This window comes from Scyliorhinus torazame, chromosome 14, assembly GCF_047496885.1.
Source record: "Scyliorhinus torazame isolate Kashiwa2021f chromosome 14, sScyTor2.1, whole genome shotgun sequence".
NCBI lineage: Eukaryota > Metazoa > Chordata > Chondrichthyes > Carcharhiniformes > Scyliorhinidae > Scyliorhinus > Scyliorhinus torazame.
Window position 1 is genome coordinate 91,803,909 of NC_092720.1, and position 24,517 is coordinate 91,828,425.

The 24,517-nt window shown below is 43.2% G+C and overlaps 1 protein-coding gene across 7 annotated transcripts in view; it reads right to left on the reverse strand.

Moving 5' to 3' along the window:
• The window catches only part of schip1 (schwannomin interacting protein 1), a 1,157,911-nt gene that overhangs the window by 37,899 nt on the left and 1,095,495 nt on the right, over window positions 1-24,517 (reverse strand). For all 7 annotated transcript variants that reach the window (XM_072474483.1, XM_072474485.1, XM_072474484.1 and 4 more), the window contains 2 exons: window positions 14,253-14,370; window positions 11,919-12,116 (listed from right to left, as the gene is read on the reverse strand). In XM_072474483.1, coding sequence (XP_072330584.1) covers window positions 11,919-12,116; window positions 14,253-14,370 — 316 coding nt within the window. The remainder of the gene's footprint in view (window positions 1-11,918; window positions 12,117-14,252; window positions 14,371-24,517) is intronic.

A 24,517-nucleotide genomic window follows, 5' to 3' on the forward strand; every position in this document is an offset into this window, starting at 1 on the left:
AAGAAATCAGACCATAGCATCTGATATAAAACACTCAAATCATGCAATTTCGTGAATATTTGCAGTTTGCTTTCCAACAGATGCACCAGCAACATACTGCAAAGACTAATTTGATGTGTTTTGTACTGGTTGAAGGAAGGATGTTAGCCAATACTGAGTATAACTCACTGCTTTTCTTTCAATAATGCCATGGAATCTTAACATCCACTTGAACCAAAGGGGCAAGCAGTCAGGACCTCAGTTTAATGCCCCATTCAAAGAATTACACTCAGACAATACTTGACTTCACTTGATTTCCTGGCCAAAGCGTCTACCAGTTCTTCTTATCAGCCTTCCTCTAGCTGGTTAATCTATCTTCATGAGAATTAATAAGGTTCATTTGCGGCTGATCAAAAATTCTAACATCCCCAGATGTTTGACTATAAGCTGTTTTGGGTATATTACTGAGAATATCAGGTCAGTTGGAATTCAAAAGAGCTATTTAATAGCTTATATAATGTTTGGCATCAGGGAAAAATTGACCAAGCATGGAATTCTATCCCTGAACTTCTCCCCTGATCCAATTTACTTCCTTCGTTAAAAATTGCTACGCCCATATTTAACTTAGGCAGTTAGATTAAGGATGTGGTAGTAGGGCACTTTGAAAATTACATTATGGTGGGGCAGAGTCAACACTGCCGTCTGGAAAGGAAATACATTTTAACATATGCATTATATGTGATTAAGTAGCGGGGTAGATAGGGGGGATGCAGTGGATGCAATATATTTGAATCTTCAGAAGGCATATTGTGGAACTACATAAGGGGTGCAATATATTAGCCCCGATTGAGAGTTGGTTAACAGACAGAAAATAGAATAGGAATAAATAGGAACGTTTTCAGAATGGCTGGGAATAACACACGGAGTGCTGCAAGATTTGTTACTTAGATTCAACTATTTGCAAACGATATCTTTTCCTGGGCTGAGTGTCACTGCGAGGCCAGTATTTGTTGCCCGTCCCTAATTGCCTGTTGAGATGAGTGGTTTACTCGGCCATTACAGAGGAGAGTTGAGAATCAACTACTTTGCTGTGGGTCTGGAATCACATGCAGACCAGACCAGGTAAGGACGACATTTCCGATCCGAAAGGGGATTAGCAAACCAACAATCTGTGATAGTTTCATAGTCACCATTACGGAGGACTAGCTTTATACACCAGATTTATACACCAGACATGGATTTGAACCCATGCCCCAGAACATTACCCTGGGTCACTGATTTATTCGTCTCGTGTGACTTTACAACTCAACTTTGATGAATGTAGAAGTTGTCAAATATATTTTATATTCTATTGCAATATTGTTATTAAATAGCCTGGTTTAAAATAAATACAGGCAGTATGTCTGCTAAAGCTGTATTAAAGAGTTGTAAAAGGGGTGGTAATCATTCATTCCAACCACTTACTTGGTTACAGATAAAGGACTAATGGGATATTGTTATGATTGCTGGAGATTCCATGGTGTGTAGATAATTTATGAGGGAGAGGTGCTTAGCCCTAGCTAAGCGGGGACAAGTGGGAACAGATGATGTAATTAATGGGAGGAGCCAGGTCGGTTTGTAGTTTTGCAATTTGTTATAGGATTCTAAGTTGAACAGTGGGGTGGCACGATAGCACAGTGGTTAGCACTGAAATAATTGAAATGTATAAATTCTTAGAGAGCCAGACACAGTAAATGCTGAGAAGCTCTTTCCTTTGGCGAGAGAATCTAGAATGAGGGGTTGCCATTTTAGAACATGGGGTCAGTCATTTAGGGCTGAGATGAGGAGAAATGTTTCCACTGAGAGGGTTGTGAATCTCAGGAATCTCCACCCCAGAGGACCCTGGGTGCTCAGTTAATGAATATATTCAAGACCATGAGGGTTATTCTCCGAGCCCCGCGCCGAGCCGGAGAATTGGTACAACTGCACCACGACGCCGGCGCGCGATTCTCCGAGGTGCAGAGAATCGGCGCCATTTGCGACGGCCAATTCTCGGCCCGGATGGGACGAGCGGCCCCGACAGAGTCCCGCCGGCGCCGTTCACCCCTGGTCACTGCTGGTGGGAACTCTGCGCGAATGGTCGGCGAGGGGGCTCCGTCCCCAGGGGGGGCCTCTGATGGGGTCTGGCCTGCGATCGGGGCCCACCAATCGGCGGGCCGCCCTCTCTCGCCCCCCCCGGGCCTACTTTCCTGCGCGGCAGGCCCCTGAACACTGATGCCATGTTAAGTCGGGGCCGGCGCGCTGAAGAAGTCCCCAGGGCATGTGCAGGTTGGCGTGGCCCAACTGCGCATGCGTGGGTTGGCGTGGCGTCCATTTGGCGCCGGGAAGGGAGGCTGTAGCGGTGTGAACCGCTCCAGCGCCGTGCTGGCCCCCTGTGGGGGCCAGAATCGGTCGTCCCCGTGCCTGCTTTGCGCCATCGTGAAACGCGACGGCGTTCACAACGGCGCAAACACTTAGGCTCCATTTGGGAGAATCGCCCCCCATATATTCAAGAATATATGCAAGACTGTAAATTCTATGATTCTATGAAGAGCTATAGAATATTTAGCTACCAAGGGAAAGTTGAAGCAGAATTTCAGTAGCGATCTTGTTGTAGAACAAATGCAAGAAGCTGTATGGCCTATTCCTACCCATATTTCTTGTGGTAAAACAGTGAGTGACCTTTATCACACGTCTTTTTTTGTGCCATTTGTGTCAGCGAATTGTCACCATTTTTGGATTTTTTTTTAAAGCTTCAATGTATTTGATATGTTTTCTCGGCCAATACATCTGTATTAAAATATCTGTAATTAGTATACAGCAAATGGGGCAAAATTAGCACTTGAAACCTCGATCCCCTTTGTCTTATTGGGTCGAGGAGAAACAACTTATCTCAATGTCTCGCTTTCGTTTTATGTACTTGTCGAATCTCTGACTGCCAGTTTTCATATTTCCTGCTAATATTTCTTTACTCTCTTATTCTAATTTCTCCCTCTCTTATTTTTGAAAAATAATTCTTCGCTTGTTTCTGAAACTTTCCCAATCTTCTGGCCTGCCATAAATTTTTGCAGCATTTCTTTCAAATTGATACGATCCTTAACATTCATGGTTAACCACAAATAGTGCATCCTTCTCATTGGGTCATTCCATCACAATGGAATATATCTTTGCTGAGAGTTATGAAATATCCCCTTAAATGTCTGCCATGGATTCTCGACCGTCTTACCCTTTAACCTACTTTCCCAGTCCACCAACTTTTCCTTCCTACGCGTTACTTAAGTTTAAGGAGCCAGTTTCAAACTCGTTTCTCAACCTCTGACTGAATAAGAAATTCTATGTTATGAACACTCTTCCCGAGAGGATCCTTTACTATGAGATCATGAATTAATCCTGTCTCATTACACATCACCAGTTCTAAAATATCCTGTTCCTCTGGTTGGCTCCAAAATGTTTTGTTCAGGGAAACTGTCTCAAATGCACGCCATAAACCACAAACCTCAATGCATCCTTTGTCAATTTGATTTGTCCAATTTATCTGAAGATTAAAACAGCCCATGATTATTGCAGTACCTTTCTTAGAACCCCCCATTATTTATTGATGTATACTCAGTCCTTCAGGGTAGCTCCTGTTAGGGGGCTTATAAACTATTCCCACCAATGCCTACTTTCCTTTCTTATTTCTTATCTCCACCCAAACTGATTCTACATCATGATCTCCTGAGCCAAGCTCATTTCACATGACTGTACTGACTGTAGTGATCTGTATATTTGCAGGTATGTAAGGGGTGAACATCTGTAAGTAAGCGCTAGATAACTACAGAGTATTAGAGATGTAGCTTAGTGAGTAGGTGCGGTTAAACATTATATGTACTTAATCTTATTTAACTAATCTTCAGTTATAGTTGTAGAAGAGTGAAAAAGCTCGAAGTTATTTATAATCGTTACTCAATAAACAGTATTTGCTTACTTTGAAGACTTTGAGTGTAACTGAACATCAAACATACAACCGTTCAAGAAGTAAGCAAATGAGTAACAAGATATTACTATACGTAATATAACACTGACCTCATCCTATGAACAGAGCTACCCAACCTCCTTTTCTTTTCTTCCTAGCCTTTCAAATGTAAAATATGGTGGAATATTCAGTCCCCAGCCTTGATCATCTTGCAACCATTTCTTTCTGATGGTTACCATATACAAAGAACAAAAGAACAAAGAAAAGTACAGTAAGAAGTCTTACAACACCAGGTTAAAGTCCAACAGGTTTGTTTCAAACACTAGCTTTCGGAGCACTGTTCCTTCCTCAGGTGAGGAAGCAGTGCTCCGAAAGCTAGTGTTTGAAACAAACCTGTTGGACTTTTAACCTGGTGTTGTAAGACTTCTTATTGTGCTCACCCCAGTCCAACCCCGGCATCTCCACGTCAAAGAAAAGTACAGCACAGGAACAGGCCCTTCGGCCCTCCAAGCCTGCGCCGACCATGCTGCCCGTCTAAACTAAAATCTTCTACACTTCCGGGGTCCGTCTCCCTCTATTCCCATCCTATTCATATATTTGTCAAGATGCTCCTTAAACGTCACTATCGTCCCTGCTTCCACCACCTCCTCCGGCGAGTTCCAGGCAGCCACTACCCTCTGTGTAAAAGACTTGCCTCGTACATCTCCTCTAAACCGTGCCCCTCGCACTTTAAATCTATGCCCTCTAGTAACTGGGAAAAAGTCTATGACTATCCAATCAGTCTATGCCCCGTATAATTTTGTAGACCTCTATCAGGTCGCCCCTCAATCTCCTTCATTCCAGTGAGAACAAACCGAGTTTATTCAACCTCTCCTCGTAGCTAATGGCCTGCATACCAGGCAACATCCTGGTAAATCTCTTCTGCACCCTCTCTCACGTCTCCACATCCTTCTGGTAGTGTAGCAACCAAAATTGAACACTATACTCCAAGTGTGGCCTAACTAAGGTTCTACACTGAATCAACATGACTTGCCAATTCTTATACTCAATGCCGCGACAATGAAGACAAGCATGCCGTATGCCTTCTTGACTACCTTCTCCACCTGTGTTGCCCCTTTCAGTGGCCTGTGGACCTGTACACCTACATCTCTCTGACTGTCAATACTCTTGAGGGTTCTACCATTCACTGAATATTCCCTACCTGTATTAGACCTTCCAAAATGCATTACCTCACATTTGTCCGGATCAAACTCCATCTGCCATCTCTCCGCCCAATATCAAAATCATTGATTTCTATTTGTGCCATCAATTCATCCATTTTGATATGAATGCAATATTATAAAAGAAAAAGTACTGCAGATGCTGGAAAACTAAATAAAAACAGAAAGTAATGGAAAAACTCAGCAGCTCTGGAGGCATCTGAGGAGGGGGAAAGAGAGGAATATGTTGAGTCAAATATGACAAAACATGGGCCCCAGAACTTCCATTCCCGGGAGATTGTACACCAGAGGTACCCCAGATGATGTGCTGAGGGACTGCACCCGCCCCAGAATATGTGCCGGGGAACCCCTCCACCCACCAAATGTGCACTCTTTCCTGCCCTCCCCAAGTTCCCATTCAAGGACTGTACGAGAATTGACAAGGAAATCTAAACTTCCGATGGGCAAATGCCCTATGTGTGGAACTGTCTGCAACTTTGATTTAAATCAGAGACTTCGGATGGTTCAGTATCTCTTAGCAAATTAGTTACCCAGGAAATGTTTGAAGCATTAAAACCACTTCTAACTCCTGGACAACTATGGTACTGGCCCTCCCTGCACGCACTGGACCCCCAGCCCCCTGACCAGCCCTCCAATCCCACTACAATTGGAATGAGACCGTCTCAAAATGATCAGGTTTGTGTTTCATAAGATATATTTTTCGAAAGAATGACCGGAATTCTTGGCTGTTGGGTTTCTCTGTTCCCGCCGGCAACACACCCTTATCCAAGGTTTCCTGACGGCGTGGAATGGCTTCAATGGGAAACTCCATTGACAATCAGTGGGGGTAGAGAATCCCGCTGTCAGTGAGCGGTGCGCCACTGAGGAACATGCGGCTGGAGGACTGGGGAATCTCGCCCAATATCTTGATCTGGACATTTGTATCCTACACACCGAGCTACAAAAACTGCTGATGATAGAATACTTCAATCAGGATTTTTTTGATATCATGCCAAATTTTACAAGCTTTTAAGTTCCTCTGAAGTTTAATAATCTCAATAAGCCAATTTAATAAAGTATCATGTCTGTCTGCTTCAGTGGCACCTTCAATAAACTGAAAGGTCAGCATCAGCATTTTGTCATCATGGTTAATTTAGCAAAAGTTCATTTTGCTTCCTATCTACTTGTAGAATCTCTGACCGTCAGTTTTTATATTTCCTGCTATTATTTCTTTACTCTTAGTCCAGCTCAGTCTACTTCCAGAAAAATGTAAAAACACTCCTTGGGTGAACCATAGAATCCTTACAGTGCAGAAGGAGGTCCTTCAGTCCATTGAGTCTGCACCGACCCTCTGAAAGAGCATCTTACCTCGGCCCACTCCCCCACCCTATCCCCGTAACCCCACCTAACTTGCAAATCCCTGGACATTAAGGGCAATATTAGCAATCCACCTAACGTGTACATCTTTGGGCTGTGGGAGGAAACTGGAGCACCCGGAGGAAACCCACGCAGACACAGGGAAAAAGGGCAAACCCCACACAGACAGTCATCCAATGTCGGAATTGAACCTGGGTCCCTCGTGCTGTGAGGCAGTAGTGCTAACCATCGTGTCTCCGTGCCACCCTAAAGTAGAGTTAACATTGCAAGTATGACACTTTTTCAGACTTTATCCAGTAATTTCGGTTTCAGATTTTAGTATTTGCAGTATTTTGCTGATAACTCCATCGCCTTGGTGGGATTTGAACCCATGTCCGCAGACATTAACCTGGCCAGTTGTATGATTAGTCCAATAACAGTACAATTATTCCATCATCACTTTCCCCTTAGAATTACTCCTGTAATTATGAACTGCCATTTGGCTTGTTTACTGGTATGACATGCAAACTGCTCTGCTTCTTGATGAGCAAGATTCTTGATAAGCAAGGGGGGGGGGTGAATGATTATCGGGGTAGGTGGGAATGCGGAATTTAGGTTACAATCAGGGCAGCCATGATCTTATTGAAAGGCAGAGCAAGCTCGAGGGGCTGACGGCCTTTCTTTCTTCTAATTCATATGTGTTATGTTCTGGCAAATTAAGCACCATTTTGGGATTTAATGGGAGATAGTGCAGGAAGATCTCTGTTGTTCAGCATGTTTTGGGAATGGGTCGTTCCAGTTAATCAAATATTCTGGTTAACTAAGATGCAAGGACAGGTTCTCCATTTGTATCTAAAGCTCCAGGATGGTCATGCGGATTTTGAGGTCTCGAGAGGCGAGTGAGCGGCATCGAGGGGAGATGGTGCTGGAGAACAATAAGAGGCTGATACCGGAGCGAGGACAGGTCGCCAATAGCAACAACCAGCGAGATTGAAATCTCCGGTCAAAAAGAAATTGCGTGACAGATCCAAGCCCAGAACTCCGGTTGCCGGATAACAGAAATGCTACTGTAGATTGAAATCAAGTCAGGTATACTGCAAATGAGTAAAAGCAACATTTGTGGAAAGTTGATTGTTGTTTAAACAGCATAATCTATTCTGAGAGGTTGAATATATATCTCTGGTGCCCAGTATTTAATCAATGAAAACATTGGAACACTCTGTAACTAACTCTGCAAATCAGTTAGGCTTAATCATCAAAGTTGAGTAATATTCACTAAAAGTGTTGATTGATGATATTATTCCGTCGTCAGTCAAATGGTTTGGAGGAGAAACTGCAGAGGTCACTGTAAGCATATTTTTCAAATTTTGGCTTTCTGCAAATCGTTTTTGTTTTTCGGTAGTTTGGTAATTTGAGTAGTTTGGTTTTAAGGAATTAAGATCATAATCATTCATGCATACATGACAATTTTTAACTCCTCTATACCCAAATTATTTGAGCAATTCCAGTATCTGGTGAAAGAAAGTCACTTGTCAATTTGACCAAAATAAAATTTATAATCTCACTTACTAAGCTAAATAAATATAACTGGAACACATGAGGCAGGGACAGTTTTCAAATGTAGTGTTTCATGAATTTGGTGAAATAAAACTCCTGTATAATATATTTTGAGCCTCCAGGATATTATTCAATACTAATGTTAAATCTAACTCACAACGCACAGCGGCAGTGGATCATTGTAGACCGCATGCAGTTTCCTTTCAATTCAAGTCAATTAGAGCTCATGGCCCTAAAGGGAAACAGTGCTACTTTACCCACACAATATTGCAATAGGTGAGATTTTAGTGCATGCGTAAGACGGCGGCCGTGCCGTGCTCCATGGCGGACTCAGACCAAGAAGCTGGACGTCCTAAATAGTGCCCCCGATCGGCCCGGTGCCCGACCCGGACCACCTGCCCCAAAATAGCCCAGTCCCGTATGAGGCCCCCCCGCCCTCCGATCGGCCTGCCCCTGACCATGGCGGCCGCTAACAGAGTCCGCAGCCGCCACGCAAGTATCCCGAACGGCAGGACCACATTAGATCCACGTGGTCGGGACTTCAGCAGGTCTGGGATGGAGAATGGCGGGGCGAGCCTCCAGCAATGGCCGCAGGCAGGGGACACGCGGCGCGGAGTACATAGCTTTTCGGGGGCCGGAGATTTGGGGAGCCGACGCCGGTCCCGATTCCACGCGCGAAAGTGGATTCTCTGCCCTGGCGCCGGACGTGATTTCAGCATCTGTGTGCGGAGAATCCAACCCAAGATTTGTGGTCACAGCTTCATCCAGAACTACACTGACCTGCTTTTCCTACAAAATGCTTGATGGCTCAGCTCCACCCAGCAACATCATCTCACCAAGCTGCAACCTAATTAACTCTACAGAGAATCCCCTTTATCAAAATATATACCATTAGCCCAAGCGTTTTACTATGGTTTAATTGCACCCCTGCCTCACAACCATCCAAACTAAGGGGTGTGATTTAACGGGAAAAAACAGAGTCCCGTTTTGGGAGTGTTTAGCGGGATGTTACTCGCTGCCGCAATCACACAAAACTTTTTTTTGGACCTCACCGAAGCCGTACTTGCCTTCATTTCCTGCATTAACTTGTCCAGTGCGTCACGACAGGAAGAGATCAGGCATAATTTTTAAATGCCGCCCAGATCTCTCAACTACCTACCATGGTCTCTGGAACCCCCAATGCCCCAACCTACGTGATAGGTGGTCCACGAGCCCCCCTCACCCCACCTTATAAGATCAGGGAAACCCTGGGCGCAATCCCCAGCTCGGGGAACCTGCCAACCATGGCGGCAGTGCCAGGTTGCACGAGTGGCAGTGCCAAAGTGTCTGGGGTGCCAGCCAGAAAGCCAGGGTAGCACCATGCCCATACACCGACCACCCGGGGGCCTCCGCTGATCTGGAGACACCCCCCAGGTGCCGTTACGCCTGGTCCACATTTTGTGGCCCGTGCTAAACGGCCCCACGGTGAGGTCTCCAAGCGCGGCCTTTGGAAACTCTGGCGCCAACATATTTTAGTGAGGCTAACTGCTCACTTATATATGCAAATCTGGACCCTGCCCAGTGAGGGCGAGATCCAGATCACAGTGTCTAGATCTTGCGAGGCGTCACGATTAACGGTCTCATCGCATCCTGTGTCAGGCATAATGAACATGTATGATGGCACCCGGGTTTCTTTTAAAAAATGACTGCAGCAGTCAAACACACTCTGACCCAGGCTTTTAACCCTTACTACACCAAAAACCCATATACAATACATCTGAAATTCCTACATTTATCACAGCATCTGCAAGTTTCCCTCCAAGTCACTCACGGTCCTAACTTGGAATGATATTAGAACGATATTGCCTTTCATTCATTGTTGCTGGGTCAAAATCCTAGAAACGTTTGAACAGCACTGTACCTACACCATGTACCACATGGATTGCAGTGGTTCAATATGGTTCACCACCATCTTCTTAAGGGCAAATAGGGATAGATAATAAATGGTGGCTTTGCCAGTGATGCCCACATCCAATGAAGGAATAATAAAAATATCTAAAAATGTGTATATTATACATAATAAGCTTTTCTTATTTCAATTTGATAAATAGCTTACGTTTAAAATAGGGTCCAATATTATAATAATTTACTGATTATTTTAAAATGGGAGTGAGATGATTTGGAGGCAAAGAAAGATTTCCAGGATATTAAACAAATAATAGAGACAATTTGAGTCACCCTAGACATGCTACTGAATGTTTACTTAAATAAAAATGAATGAAGTCGGAGAGTACACTGATGAGATCATATCGAGAGTACTGTGTACAATATTGGGCTCCTTATTTAAGGAAGGATGTAAATGCATCAGATGCAGTTCAGAGAAGATTTACAAGACTAATACCTGGAGCGAGTGGCGTGTCTTCTGATGAAAGATAGACAGGCTAGGCGTGTATCCCTGGGGTTTAGAAGAGTAAGAGGTGACTTGATCGAAACCTTTAAGAACCTGTGTGGTCTTGACAGGGTGGATGTGGAGAGGATGTTTCGTCTTGTGGGGAAAATCTAGAACTGGGTGGGGGTCACCCATTTAAGACAGAGACGAGGAGAATTTATTTCTCTCAGAGGGCCGTGAGTCTCTGGAACTCTCTTCCTCAAAAGGCAGTGGAAGCAGAATCTTTGAATATTTGTAAGGCAGATGTAGATAGATTCTTGATAAATAAGGGGGTGAAAGGTTATTGGGGGTAGGCAGGAGGTTACAATCAAATCAGCCATGGTCTTATTGAATGGCAAAGGAGGCTCCAGAGCCAAGTAGCCTACCCCTGCTCCTGATTCGTATCTTTGTATGAGCTGGGTATTGGGGGCAGAACGGTAGCACAGAGGCTAGCACTGTGGCTTCACACGCCAGGGTCCCAGGTTCGATTCCCTGCTGGGTCACTGTCTGTGCGGAGTCTGCACGTTTTCCCCATGTCTGCGTGGGTTTCCTCCTGGTGCTCCGGTTTCCTCCCACAGCCCAAAGACGTGCAGGTTAGGTGGATTGGCCATGATAAATTGTCCTTAGTGTCCAAAAAAGGGTAGGAGGGATTATTGAGTTATGGGGATAGGGTGGAAGTGAGGCTTAAGTGGGTCGGTGTAGACTCAATGGACCGAATGGCTTCCTTCTACACTGTTTGTTCTATGGTCTAATCAGAATGATCTCAGTTCTGGGAGTCACAATATATATAGCAAAAACAGGAGAGAATACCCCAAAACTTGGTACATCACTGTCTTCATGAAGCAGTGGTGTTTCATCTGGAGTTACCGAGAACAAAACCAGGGAAGATTCTCTCGTATCAATAAACAAAATAATGAATTCTAGATTAGATCTTCACACATATTCAATGTCAAATTGGGTCTGTTGACTTTCTAAACAAGCTTTGATTATAATCTTAGAAACCAACCGAAAGAAATGATAATACATAAAGAAATATATAAATTAAAAACCTTGGTCACACTATCAGACATGATCTAATTCCAACTTCCCCGCATCATTGTACATCTGATTTATGTCCAAACATGCTGTGATTGACACGAGGTGTAATGCTAGTGAACTGTTACATTATCACAACAAATACATTGAGGTAGCAGAGAGAAAGCAACAATTCAGTTCTTTATTACAAATGCATAAACATCAGCATGTTTAAAAGTGTTTGATAAAGACAGAAAAGCTTCAAACTAATAATGGCCTTACAATTGTTAAAGGTGCAATTCTTTACTGGGGAAGAAAACATTCTTAGTATTGCAGATCGCTTTCATTTGCGCGCAAGGTCGAGGTCAGTTGCTGTTAAGACCAAAGCTTTTCTGAATGATCACATTGGTACTGTATGTGGAAAAATACTCACCAGATCAGCCACTGGGGATTTCTTTCTGTTCTGTTTTTCCACTTCAACTTGCATTTTAGCCATTGGTTTTGCCATAGCAAGAGCCATCTTGGCTTCAGCTTGCAATTTCTTCTGCCTTGTAAGAAAATCCATGTCATCAAGTGACTCAGACTCTTCCTCAGTAGTGTCTCTGTCAGAGTATGATGAGCTCTGTTTGCTCTAGGGAGAGAGATCAGCTATTGTGATGCATTTCTAAATGGAGAGCAGTTGTAACAATCAAAGGTAACCCAAAGAGCAGAATCTGCCAAAAGCAGCACAAAATATGGGTTCCTTTAATCATTGAAAAATATATTTTGAGATTATTAAACATATAGTTCTTATCCCCCTCACTTTTCATCTGCACACCTTCAATCTACTTTTGCTTGAAGTGACCGGACTGTAAGCCTGTCTAGATTTCTTCCCAACAGGACTCTTCAGTTTCTGTTGCTTTCAATATGACGTGAATTTCATTGACACCAATCTATTCCTTTGATGCAATTATATTCGAACTGGGTTAATTATTAACAGCAAATGGGCAATTTTCTCTTGACCTTTGCAAACAAATTATTTCTACATGAATCCAGATGTTACAACATTTGTTTGACTTCAAAATAGGGGCACAAAGAAAATTGAGGCAGATAATTCACTAAAATTATAATGAACTATCTTGACATTTAATAATGTATTTTTTTTTAAACCTTTCACATAGTAAACATTCAAACTGCTGAGAGAAAAATACACCCGTCTTTGAGAGAGCTCGAAGTTAATAGAAAGCACAGTTAAGAGTAAGTGAGAATAAGAATGTTTTAAAAGGCAGATAGAGAGCTAATAAGGCGGGGGGGGGGGGGGGGGGGGGCGTCGGGGGGATTTAGAGAAGGACTTTGAGTCTGTGGAAGCCTCATTCACTTTAGTTGCAGTGAAGCAAACTAAAATCAGAGAGTTGAAGTCTAAGGAAGTCTGGAGCAGATTGCAGAGATAGGATAGGGTGAGGTTGTGGTGGAATATGAATATTCAATGTGCTCCAGCCCAGGGGACCAGTGTAGATCAGCAAGAATATTCAATTGCTGGGCAGGAGAGATCTGGGTTTTAGTTTTAGATGAGTTGGGAGTTTGTGAATAGTGAAGGTCTGGATGCCAATGAGAAGAGCTGTTGGGCATTGCTCATCTCTCCACTGTGAAGCCGAAATGGTGACGAAAAGGTTTTGCCAATAAGGGGGATTTGGTAGATGCGGAGAAAGGTAATGTTGAGGAGAGGAAGTGCTGTCGAGGAGAGGAAGTGCAAGTTCTTGGTGAGGAATAGAATACAAAGTGCAAATCCCAAGTGATGGACCATCAATTCATACGAGTCGAGTTGTAGAAGAGAACAGTGGTTTTAATAAGCTAAGAAGTATGCCAGCCTGCTGCTGCTCCCGCACTGAGAGCTGACTAAAGGTCTGCCGATTATATACCTCCCCTGAGGGCGGAGCCACAGGCGGAGCCGACAGAAGCATCAACACAACAACAGTAAGTAACAGTGAATAAGAACAACAGTGAACATATATACAATGGTGCAGAACAGTAGGACGAATAACGAATAACGGTAAATATATATATATATATATATATATAGTAGCAATACATGGTTCACCACACTAAGGTTGCACTCAACCCATTTGAGCCCAAAGAGGGGGTGGGGGTGGTATCGTGATGGTGCCTACAGAACAAAGTTACAGAGTGCAACCAAAACCAGTGGTTTCAGTATTTCCAATATTTAATAGGAGGAAAAGCAGACAACATGGGCACTAGCATGAAATAGAGGAAAGTTGTGGAACAATTCACTTGTGCTCTCAGCATATTTCTAGAAGCCAACTTGTGGAGCTGAACTGCAAAAGGAGAGCCAATAGGGGAGGATAGAGTGATGAAGTATTGTGATTACCATGATTAGGTTAAGGAGAACAAGCAATCACATAATCCTGGATACTTAGTGATTACAACAAGGTCAGGTTCAATCTAGTGTGAAAGGCACAAGGTGGACTGTAAGGACCCAAATATTGAGTTGTGGGAGAGTTGCCCCAGATCTGGGAAGCGATGATGAACTCAAGGATCTTACAAAGGATGGGGAAGTTAGAAATAGAGTGATTGCGAGTCATGAGTAGGCTTTTTGAGGAGGAGGAGGTCATTTTGAAATGGAAAGTGCTTCTCAGTCAAGGAAACTATTGACATGTCAGTAAGCATTAAGGTCAGGAAGTAACAGAAGTCATTTCCACAATTATGAAAAGTGTGGCATTAATATCGGATTCTCGTAGAATTGATTAATGCAGTAAATAGTTACGCTTACCATTGGAGACAGCGGGGTGTCCAGGCTAGTTTCAGTCTTGCTATCATCAACATCACTGTCCTTGTCACTTCCACTATCATTAACAAAACAGATCTGCAGATTCATTCCACTCTGAAGACTGCAACACAAGAGTTTTGTGCATTTTAGAAAACAAAGTACTAAAAGGTAAGATTCTTCTAACTGCTACTTCAAGAGCCTCAAAGTCAAAGATTTTCCATGTTTGCTATCTCTACTAGACACTATGAGTGTTTCAAAAGAATACATTTATCACTTCACTAAAATACATTTATCACTTCACTAACAATAATAATTGGAAGACTTCTTGCCACCAACTCTACAATATTGTTAACAGATGGCAACTAAATCTTCTCTTAAGTAGTAAAGAAAAATGATGCAGAGACATTGGGCTGAAATTCAACTTTGATGGGAACAGGGATGCAAAGCAAAACTAATGAATCAGCTGCCAATTTTATACCCTACCTACCTGCATAAGTGCCCATTGAAAACTGGACCATTATAAAACAGCTGGTCAATCCAATGCTGCACGTCTTAGTCAGTGAAAAAGTTGAATTTCATCTATTGTTTCCTTCGATTTAAATTATACTTTATGAAAATGGAAATATTTGGTCTTCATGAGAGGGAAAATGTAATCTATGTATTATAATCCCTGTAGAGATGGATAACTTTTTAAAATAAGAAATTTGACCTTCTAGCCAGTAGCTGAAAAGATAACACAACATAAATTTCACGTTTTAAGACTTTTACTCTAACAGAAAACTAAAAGTACTTTTGACTAAAGAACATAATTTACAGAACAGAGATGCTTCTTTTTATTTCTCGGACAACTGAAAAAAATACATCTTACAGATAAACCCTGCACTGTCCTTTAAGTAGACATTCAATTCTCCTGGAACAAGTCCAAAGTGATACTTAGTTGCTGAGTATTTACTTCTATTCTTTCTTTTCTCAGACTGGTAAAATGTCCTCTCAAAATTGCCATTTACAGTCAGGTCCCCCCCAACCGCGAGCAAGATTCCTTCTCTAGCGCAAGTTAAATGAATCTTTCAACCTCATTTTAATTCTTTGGTCTTTTCAATCCCGAGTGTGAGCTCCCACCCTCGTTCCTGCAGTGAACAAAAGAGATCTTTGGCCTCTAGCCGCGCTCTCTCCCAAAGCCCAGCAAGCTAACCTGTCTATGGAATTTTAGGAAAGCTTGTAACCAGATATCACAAGGCTTCCTCTTTACAGCACATCTCAATGCCCATTGCCATGGCAACATGAATCACATGGGCTTTGTATCCAGGTAGAAATGCTTATTAGCTATCATTGATGCCTAAACTCTCTTTTATCTTGGAAGTAAATGGATAATTTAAAGCACAAGCATTTACAACCCAATATTCTCAACACTTTTCTGGGACTTTGGAACCTCAGTCTATCCACTGTTAGTACACAGGCTGCTGCCATATTCTCCAAATGCAAACACCTTGCGTCTTCTTTTCAGTGAAACAATCTTGCGCGCCTTTAATCTCTAACAATCAAACTCAGCTTGCTGTTAGGCAGACTTTAGAACAGATCACATGGCCTCTTCTTTTTATCCTAAATTAAAGACAATCCCAAAACAAAATCTGATGAGCTTCATAACTGTGATGATATACTGCAATGCATGCTTGTAGTGTGTTTAATTAACAAGGTGAGGTTCACATTGATCCGCTAACAGTTGATCACCGAGCAAATGACACAATATTAGCTGGTAATAATGCAGCAAAATGGCTAACGGAGCCGTAATTATATCTATAAAAACATGGGTGCCTTTTTCAAGTAATAAATTTAACCAAGTTTCAGAAGGATGCCAGAAAATCAGTAGCCAGTGCAGAATACAAACCTCCTTATGGTTGGCTTTTGTAAAGAAAGTAATTGCTGACCAGCACAGGGAGATCACAGACATTGGAAAATATATTTGATGATCTAGTTAGGGTACAACTTTAATTTAACATCTTACAAAAGTCTGAGAACACGCGCTAGCAGGTTCAAAAACAGCGTCTTCCCCACTGTTACCAGGCTCCTGAATGAACCTCTTATGGACTGAACTGATCTCTCCAAACATCTTCTCTACTTAGTAGTACTACACTCAGCATGCTTCTCCCGATGTCTGTGTCTATGTATTTACATTGTGTATTTATCGTATGTCCTATGTTTTTTTAAATGTATGGAACGATCTGTCTGGACTGTACGCAGAACAATACTTTTCACTGTACCTCGGTACACGTGACAATAAATCAAATCCAAATGCACCACTTCCATGATTAAATGTTCCTGGCAAGGGAAGTTGGGATTTAAAACAAATCTTTTGCTTAATTTTAAATAATTGAAAGAGAAAGATATTACTTAAATACTTCCAACAGAGGAAAATATCATTATTAAAGAAATTTAAAACTGAAATGAGATGTGGTCGACAATTTACCTCTGGTATATACCATTTTATGGGCATTTTCTGTATTTTTTAAAAATGGAGGCAGTCAGAGTAAATAATTCAGGAGCTGAGGCAAGATGCAGTGGTTAATCTGTAACTTCCTGGGGGTTTGAGATGAAAATGTTTTACTTTTTAGTAAAGTCAGAACCATTCTTTCTGTGGGCTGACAGTGACACACATCCAAAGATGAAAATAAAAATCACAGAGACAATTAGAGCAGAGAGGAGACATCTTTCCCTTTTGCCTGTGAACAACACAGGAAGTTGGCAAGTACAGATCAAAATCACTGTCAAATGTTGATGTCAGAAGGAACTGTGTGATCTTTATGTTAGTAAATCTTGGTCCTCTCAATAACAATCTCCCTGAAGATGTAACAGTGATGTGTTTTTATTTTTGGCATTTCCTAAGATTAAATAGAAGAATGCAAATTGTGGCAATTCCTGCAGAGCCAAGCGTAGTTTCATTGTAGCTAACATTCCATCATGGTGGTGATCAACAGTAGAGATCACAATTACATTTTGATGGACTTCAGAAGAGATTCACAACTGGGTTAGAAACATAAAAAAATATAGGAGCAGGAGGAGGCCATTCGGCTCTTCAAGCCTGCTGTGCCATTCAGTATGATCATGGCTGATCATCCAATTCAATAGACTAAACCACTTTCCTTCATATTCTTCAATCCCCTTCGCCCTAAGTGCTATATCTAAGTGCTTTTTGAAACCATACAATGTTTTGGACTCAACTACTTCCTGTGGTAACGAATTCTACAGGCTCGCCACTCTGGCTGAAGAAATCTCTCCTCATCTCTGTCCTAAATCGTCTACCTCGTATCCTCAAGACTGTGACCCCTGGTTCTGGACACACCCACCATCGGGAACATCCTTCCTGCATCTACCCTGTCCAGTACTGTTAGAATTTTATCGGTTTCTATGAGATCCCCCCTCATTCTTCTGAACTCCAGCGAATACAATCATAACCAATTCAATCTCTCCTCGTACGTCAGCCCTGCCATCCCAGGAATCAGTCTGGTAAACCTTAACTGCACTCCCTCTGTAGCAAGAACATCTTTCCTCAGATAAGGAGACCAAAACTGTACATAGTATTCCAGGTGTGGCCTCACCAAGACGCTATATAATTGCAGCAAGCCATCCCTGCTCATGTACACAAATCCTCTCGCTATGAAGGCCAACATACCATTTGCCTTCTTTACCACCTGCTGTACCTGCATGCTTACCTTCAGTGGCTGATGTACGAGGACACCCAGGTCTCGTTGCGCGTTCCCCTCTCCTAATTTATGGCCATTCAGATAATAGTCTGCCTTCTTGTTTTTACCACCAAAGTGGATAACCGAGCATTTCTCCAAATTATACTGCATCTGCCATTCATTTTCCCACTCACTCAACTTGTCCAAATCACACTGAAGGATCTCTGCATCCTCCTCACAGCTCACCCTCCCACCTAACTTGGTGTCATCTGAAAATTTGGAGATATGACATTTTGTTCCCTCATCTAAATTATTATATATTGGGATTAGCTGAAGTTCTAGCACAGGTCCCTGCGCCACCCCACTAGTCTGCCTGCCAATTTGAAAAAGACCCATTAATTCCTACTCTTTGTTTCCTGTCTGCCAACCAGTTTTCTATCCATTTCAATACACTACCCTCAATCCCATGTGCTTTAATTTTAAACGCTAATCTTTTATGCTGGACTTTGTCAAAAGCCTTAAGAAAGTCCAAAAATCCCACATCCACTGGCTCCCTTTCATCAATTCTACTCGTTACATCCTCGAAGAATTCCAGTAGATTTGTCAAGCGTGATTTTCGCTTCATAAATCCATGCTGACGCTGCCCGATCCTGCCACTGTTTTCTAAGTGCTTTCCTATAAAAGTTTTGATAATGGATTCTCGAATTTTCCCACTACTGACGTCAGGCTTACTGGTCTATAACTCCATGCTTTCTCTCTACCTCCCTTTTTAAATAGTGGAGTTACATCAGCCACCCTCCAATCTGCAGGAACTGTTCCGCAGACTATAGAATCCTGAAAGATGACCACCATTGCATCCACTATTTGTAGATTATCAGGCCCTGGGATTTATCAGCCTTCAATCCCATCAATGTCCCCAACACCATTTCTCTACTGACATTGATCACCTTCAGTTCCTCCCTCTCACTAAACCCTGCATCCCTCAACATTTCTGGTGTCTTATTTGTGTCCTCATTTATGAAGACAGAACCAAAGTATGTATTTAGTTGCTCAGCCATTTCTTTGTCCCTTATTATGCATTCCCCTGTTTCTGACTGTAAGGGACCTACATTTGTCTTCACCAATCTTTTTCTCTTCACGAGCCAATAGAAACTTTTACAGTCAGTTTTTATGTTCTCTGCGAGCACACTTTCGTACTCTATTTTCCCCTTCTTAATCAATCCCTTGGTCCTTCTTTGCTGAATTCTAAAGAGTTCCAAATCCTCAGACCTGTTGTTTTTCTTGGCCAATTTGTATGCTACTTCTTTGGATCGAATACTATCCCTAATTTCCCTTGCAAGCCAAGGATCGACCACCGTTCCCATTTTAATTTTGTGCTAGACAGGAATAAACAATTGTTGCAGTTCCTCCATGCCATCTTTGAATGTTTGCCATTGTCTATCCACTGTCATCCCTTTAAGTAACATTCCCTAATCGATCATAGCCAACTCACGCCTCATTTCATTGTAGTTTCCTTTGTTAAGATTCAGGACACTCATCACAGAACCAACCAATTCACTCTCCATCTTGATGAAAAATTCTATCATATTATGATTGCTCATCCCCAAGGGGTCTCGCACAACTAGATTACCAATGATTTTGTTCTCATTACTCAGTACCCAGTCTAGGATGGCCTGTTCTCTAGTTGGCTCCTCAACATATTGCAGAAAACCATCCTGCATACACTCCAGGAATTCCTCCTCGATGGTATTATGGCTAATTTGATTTTCCCAATCTATGTGCAGATTAAAATCACCCAGAGTTACAGTTGTTTCTTTATCGTATGGGCCTCTAACTTCCTTTTTAATGCCATTCCCAACAATATCACTGCAGATTGAGGGTCTATATATGACACCCACTAACGTGTTTTGCCCCTTGCTGTTTCTCAGTTCTACCCATACAGATTCTGCATTGTCAGAGCTAATATCCCCCCTCACTATTGTGTTAATTTCCTCCTTGACCAGCAATGCAACCCCACCGCCTTTTCCTTTTTGTCTGTCTTTCCAAAATACTGAATATCCCTCGACGTTCAGTTGCCATCTCTGGTCCCTGCAGCCCCGTCTCCGCAATTCCGACTATATCGGTCCACGTCTATTTGCATGATTAGTTCATCTACTTTATTGCGAATGCTCTGCACGTTAAGGCACAAAGCCTTAAAGCGGGCCTTTTTAATATTACTAGTCTCGTTCCCAATATTTTTCACTGTGGCCTTGTTTGAATCTGGCTTTTGATTTATCTGCCTCTCGCTTTTCTTATTCCTCTTTCTGTCTTTTGTTTTTGTTCTTATTTCCTCCTCCTCTGACTCCTTGCGTAGGTTCCCACCCCCTTCCATATTAGTTTAAACACTCCCCAGCCACTCTAGAAAATACTGCGCCTAGAACATCAGTCCCGTCCTGCCCAGGTGTAACCCCGTCCAGTTTGTATTGGTCCCACCTCCCCCAGAACCAGTCCCATGCCCCAGGAATCTGAAACCCTCCCCCTCACACCATCCCTTCAGCAACCTATTTATCCCATTTATCTTGCTATTTCTACTCTGATTAGCACGTGGCACTGGTAGTAATCCTGAGATCACTACCTTAGAGGTACGACTTCTCAACTTTCTTCCTAACTCCTTATATTCTGCTTTTAGGACCATATCCCTTTTTTCCCTATGTCGTTGGTACCGATGTGTACCACGACCACTGGCTGTTCACACTCCCCCACCAGAATGTCCTGTAACCACTCCGAGACATCCTTGACCCTAGCACCAGGGAGGCAACATACCATCCTGGAGCCTCATTTGCGGCCACAGAAACGCCTATCTATTCCCTTTACAATTGAATCCCCTATAACTATTGCATTTCCAGATTTTTTTCCCTCCCCTCTGCAGCAGAACCAACCGTGGTGCAACTAATTTGGCTGTTGCTGTTTCCCCTGAGAGGTCAACCTGCTCAACAGTATCCAAAGCGGTATATCTGAATTGGGTACTGTAAAATTTAAGAAAAAAGAAGAATTTTTGTGATAGAGATGTTTGGATGGACACTGAGACATTGGGCGCGATTCTTCGGTCCCCGAGCCGTGTAATTCTTGGTGGTGCACCATTCGCTGGTGGCGGGCTTCTCTTCTCCTGCCGCTTGTCAATGGGATTTCCCGTTGAAGCCACCCCATACCGCCGAGAAACCCGCGCTGCTGGCGTGAAAAGAGAATTCACAACAGCCGGACAATTTCGCCCCCCGTTAGAGAGGTGGGAATGAAGGCAGACAGGTGTAAAACCTTGTGCCACGTGCCTGCTTGGTGGTTGCCTGACTCCATCCCACCCCACCAGGGCCATTACCCAGAGGTGGAAGATCGACCCGCCCACAAGCTGCGAGTACCTAATTGAACTTGTTAATAGCTGCCTACGACTAATTGCTGTAAGCCGACTGGGATTTTCCATTTGGCCTGCAGGCCCCTGCAGGTGGTGAGGGGATAGTACAGCTGCCTGGCAGCTCCTCCTGCTTGCCTCGGCTCAGCAGCAGCCACAGGCGACATGTGAAGGCACTCCAAACACCTCCTTCTGCCGTTGTTGCCTGGCTGGAATGGTCTTTTTATTTTAAATATCGAAAGATTGGAGGGATGGGGGTGTCCATTTTGGGGGTACCCGTGCCAACACTTATCTGAAAGAGGATCCAACTGCTGGTTCTCTTTGCCCTCCAGCTCAGAGGGTTCACCTGCCATCCTCAACTGGATGATGAGCCAGCCCTTTGAACATTAATTGACTAATTTGGGGCGACTCACAACGAGTTGCTGTTTCCCTGCACAATGCCCGCTTCTGACCCTGATTCGAGCCTGATGATGGGGTGCTGCAGCTCATGGGGAATATGTTGATTTTTCAACCTGCTGATCAGTGTACGTCAAATTAATTGTTCGTCAACTCCTTTTTTGATGTGTGGTTCAAAACCTGCTTTAAGTAAGCACAAGACAATTGATGGAACAGGCATTACTTGCACGCAGATCAATCCATCACACACAAAGCAAGAGTTACATTTTGAACTCTCCAGTGGTTGGAACGAATGTTCCTTTATGCACCTTAGTTTGCTGACATCAAAGATACATGACCTCATGCTTTATCTGTTCTTGAATCCATTGAAAACAGTCTATACACATAAACAATCCTGGTTGTTTACTTCAAAGTTGTTTACTTTCTGCAAACCAACCTACCTGTTCCTGAATCCTTTGAGGAATACCTTTATTAACAGCTTATCTTCCTAAACATCTCTCCTAAACTATAGCTAATTGATCCCTCTGCTGATGTTTATTACACCAGTCACTAAAACTATACCTCAGCCACTCATAATCAATGCTCTCCCAGTCACTTAATTCCTTGGCCATATGGCTAATTGGAGCTGTAAAGAAATGTTTGATTACTAACGCACAACTCTCTAATTTCAAAGTTAAGAAAATTAGGCCATTGCTGCAAAGGTGGCAGATCTTTGCTGGGCAGTAAGTTGACAATCTATCTCAGAGAGCCATGGGCCCTGAGATTTCCGGGAGTGGGTGGAAGGGGTATGGAGCTATATAGTGGTTTGAAAAACCTGGAAGTAAATGCTTCCTTCAGGTTCTGCTATGGGTGTGGTGGGAAGGACAGAGTTGGTGCATTACTGGATATGTAACGAGGTGGGGCACGGCTGTAGAGAGATCGAGGGATTCTGAATGCATTGGGGGGGGGCAGGGGTCCTGACAGCAGGTCTCTGATCGTTTGAGTTAATGGGTTGGGGGGGGGGGGGGGTGGGGGGGGGGGGGGGTATACTTCTCCCCCAGGCAGTGTTGTCAAAGCGTTCACATTCAAATATTGGATCTGTTTTTTCTCCTTTCTTTTCAGCTGCAGTTTCTCTAGCGCTGGGAAACACTGCTTGTAGGCATTAAATATTTTTTCAAAAAGCTAGCAATTAGGCCATGTGACCTGGTAAAATATTTAAATTAGGAATCCACCTCCCTACAGCAGAGTAAATCAGCTGCACCCCCAATGTGCCTCCATTAAAACTACAATTACTAATGTTGGAGATACATTTCTCACCTTCAATCATCTTTTTCTCAATCGCCTGTGAGGGGATTTAGAATGACTTAGATCGAATTTTGGAAAATTGGCTGGACCAATTGGTAGCGTTTGGTTACTTGCATTTCCTCAAATCAGGCTGCATTAATTCCATCCAACGTTACTTAGCTGGAATGAAATATATTTAGAGTTTGGAAACAATGGGCACGATCTACCTGAATGGGAACAGAGTCCTGTAGCGTGGGTGTTCCCTGGTGCTCATAATACACCACTCTATTGAACGGCCATTCGGGTAGATTAGGGGCCTCAGCAGGGAACATGCAGTCGAGGCCACACTTAGTTCCGTTTCCTGCACAGAGGACCTCTGCTTGCCAGAACTCCTCAGTGTAGGATAAGATCCCCGATCTCTCGAACCCACCAGTGCGAACCCCAAACGCACGCCCAAGCCTCAACTCACAGATAAGGGCATCCTCAGCCCGCCCACCCCCCACCCAGATAGGGAAGTCCTCAGGCCTCAGGCCCCAGGCCCCCCCCCCCACACCACCACCCTGCACCCACACGGCCCGAACCTCAGCGCAGGTAAAATGCTAGCCTGGCACCTTGGCAGTGTCAGGCACTTAAGAGTCATAGAGGTTTACAGCATGAAAACAGACCCTTTGGCCCAACTTGTCCATGACGCCCAGTTTTTAACCACTAAGCTAGTCCCAATTGCCTGCATTTGGCCCATAACCCTCTATACTCAGCTTTCCCATATAACTGTCTAAATGCTTTTTAAAAGACAAAATTGTACCTGCCTCTACTCCTGTCTCTGGCACTCTGGCCTCTGACACTCACCACCCTCTGTGTGAAAAAAATGCCCCTCTGGACCTTTTGTATCTCTCCCCTCTTGCCTTAAACCTATGCCCTCTACCTTATCTAGGCCCCTCGTTATTTTATAGACCTCCAAAAGCTCACCCCGAAGCCTCCTACGCTCCAGGGAAAAACGTCCCAGTCTCTCCTTATAACTCAAACCATTAAGTCCCGGTAGCATCCCAGTAATTGTTTCCTGCACTCTTCCTAGTTTAATATCCTTTCTCTAATAGGGTGATCAGAACTGTACAAAGTATTCCAAGTGTGGCCTTACTAATGTCTTGTACAACTTTCAACAGGTCGTCCCAACTCCTGTATTCAATGTTCTGACCAATGACACCAAGCAAGGCAAATGCCTTCTTCACCACCCTGTCCACTAGTGACTCCACTTTCAAGGAGCTATGAATCTGTACTCCTCAATATCTTTGTTCTTTAACTCTCCCCCACTCCCTACCATTAACTGAGTAGGTCCTGCCCTGATTTGATCTACCAAAATGCTTCACCTCACATTTATCTAAATTAAACTCCATCTGCCATTCATCGGCCCACTAGTCCAATTGATCAAGATCCCATTGCAATCCTAGATAACCTTCTTCACTGTCCACTATGCCACCAATCTTGGTGTCATCTGCAAACTTATCAACCATGCCTCCTAAATTCTCATCCAAATCATTAATATAAATAACTTC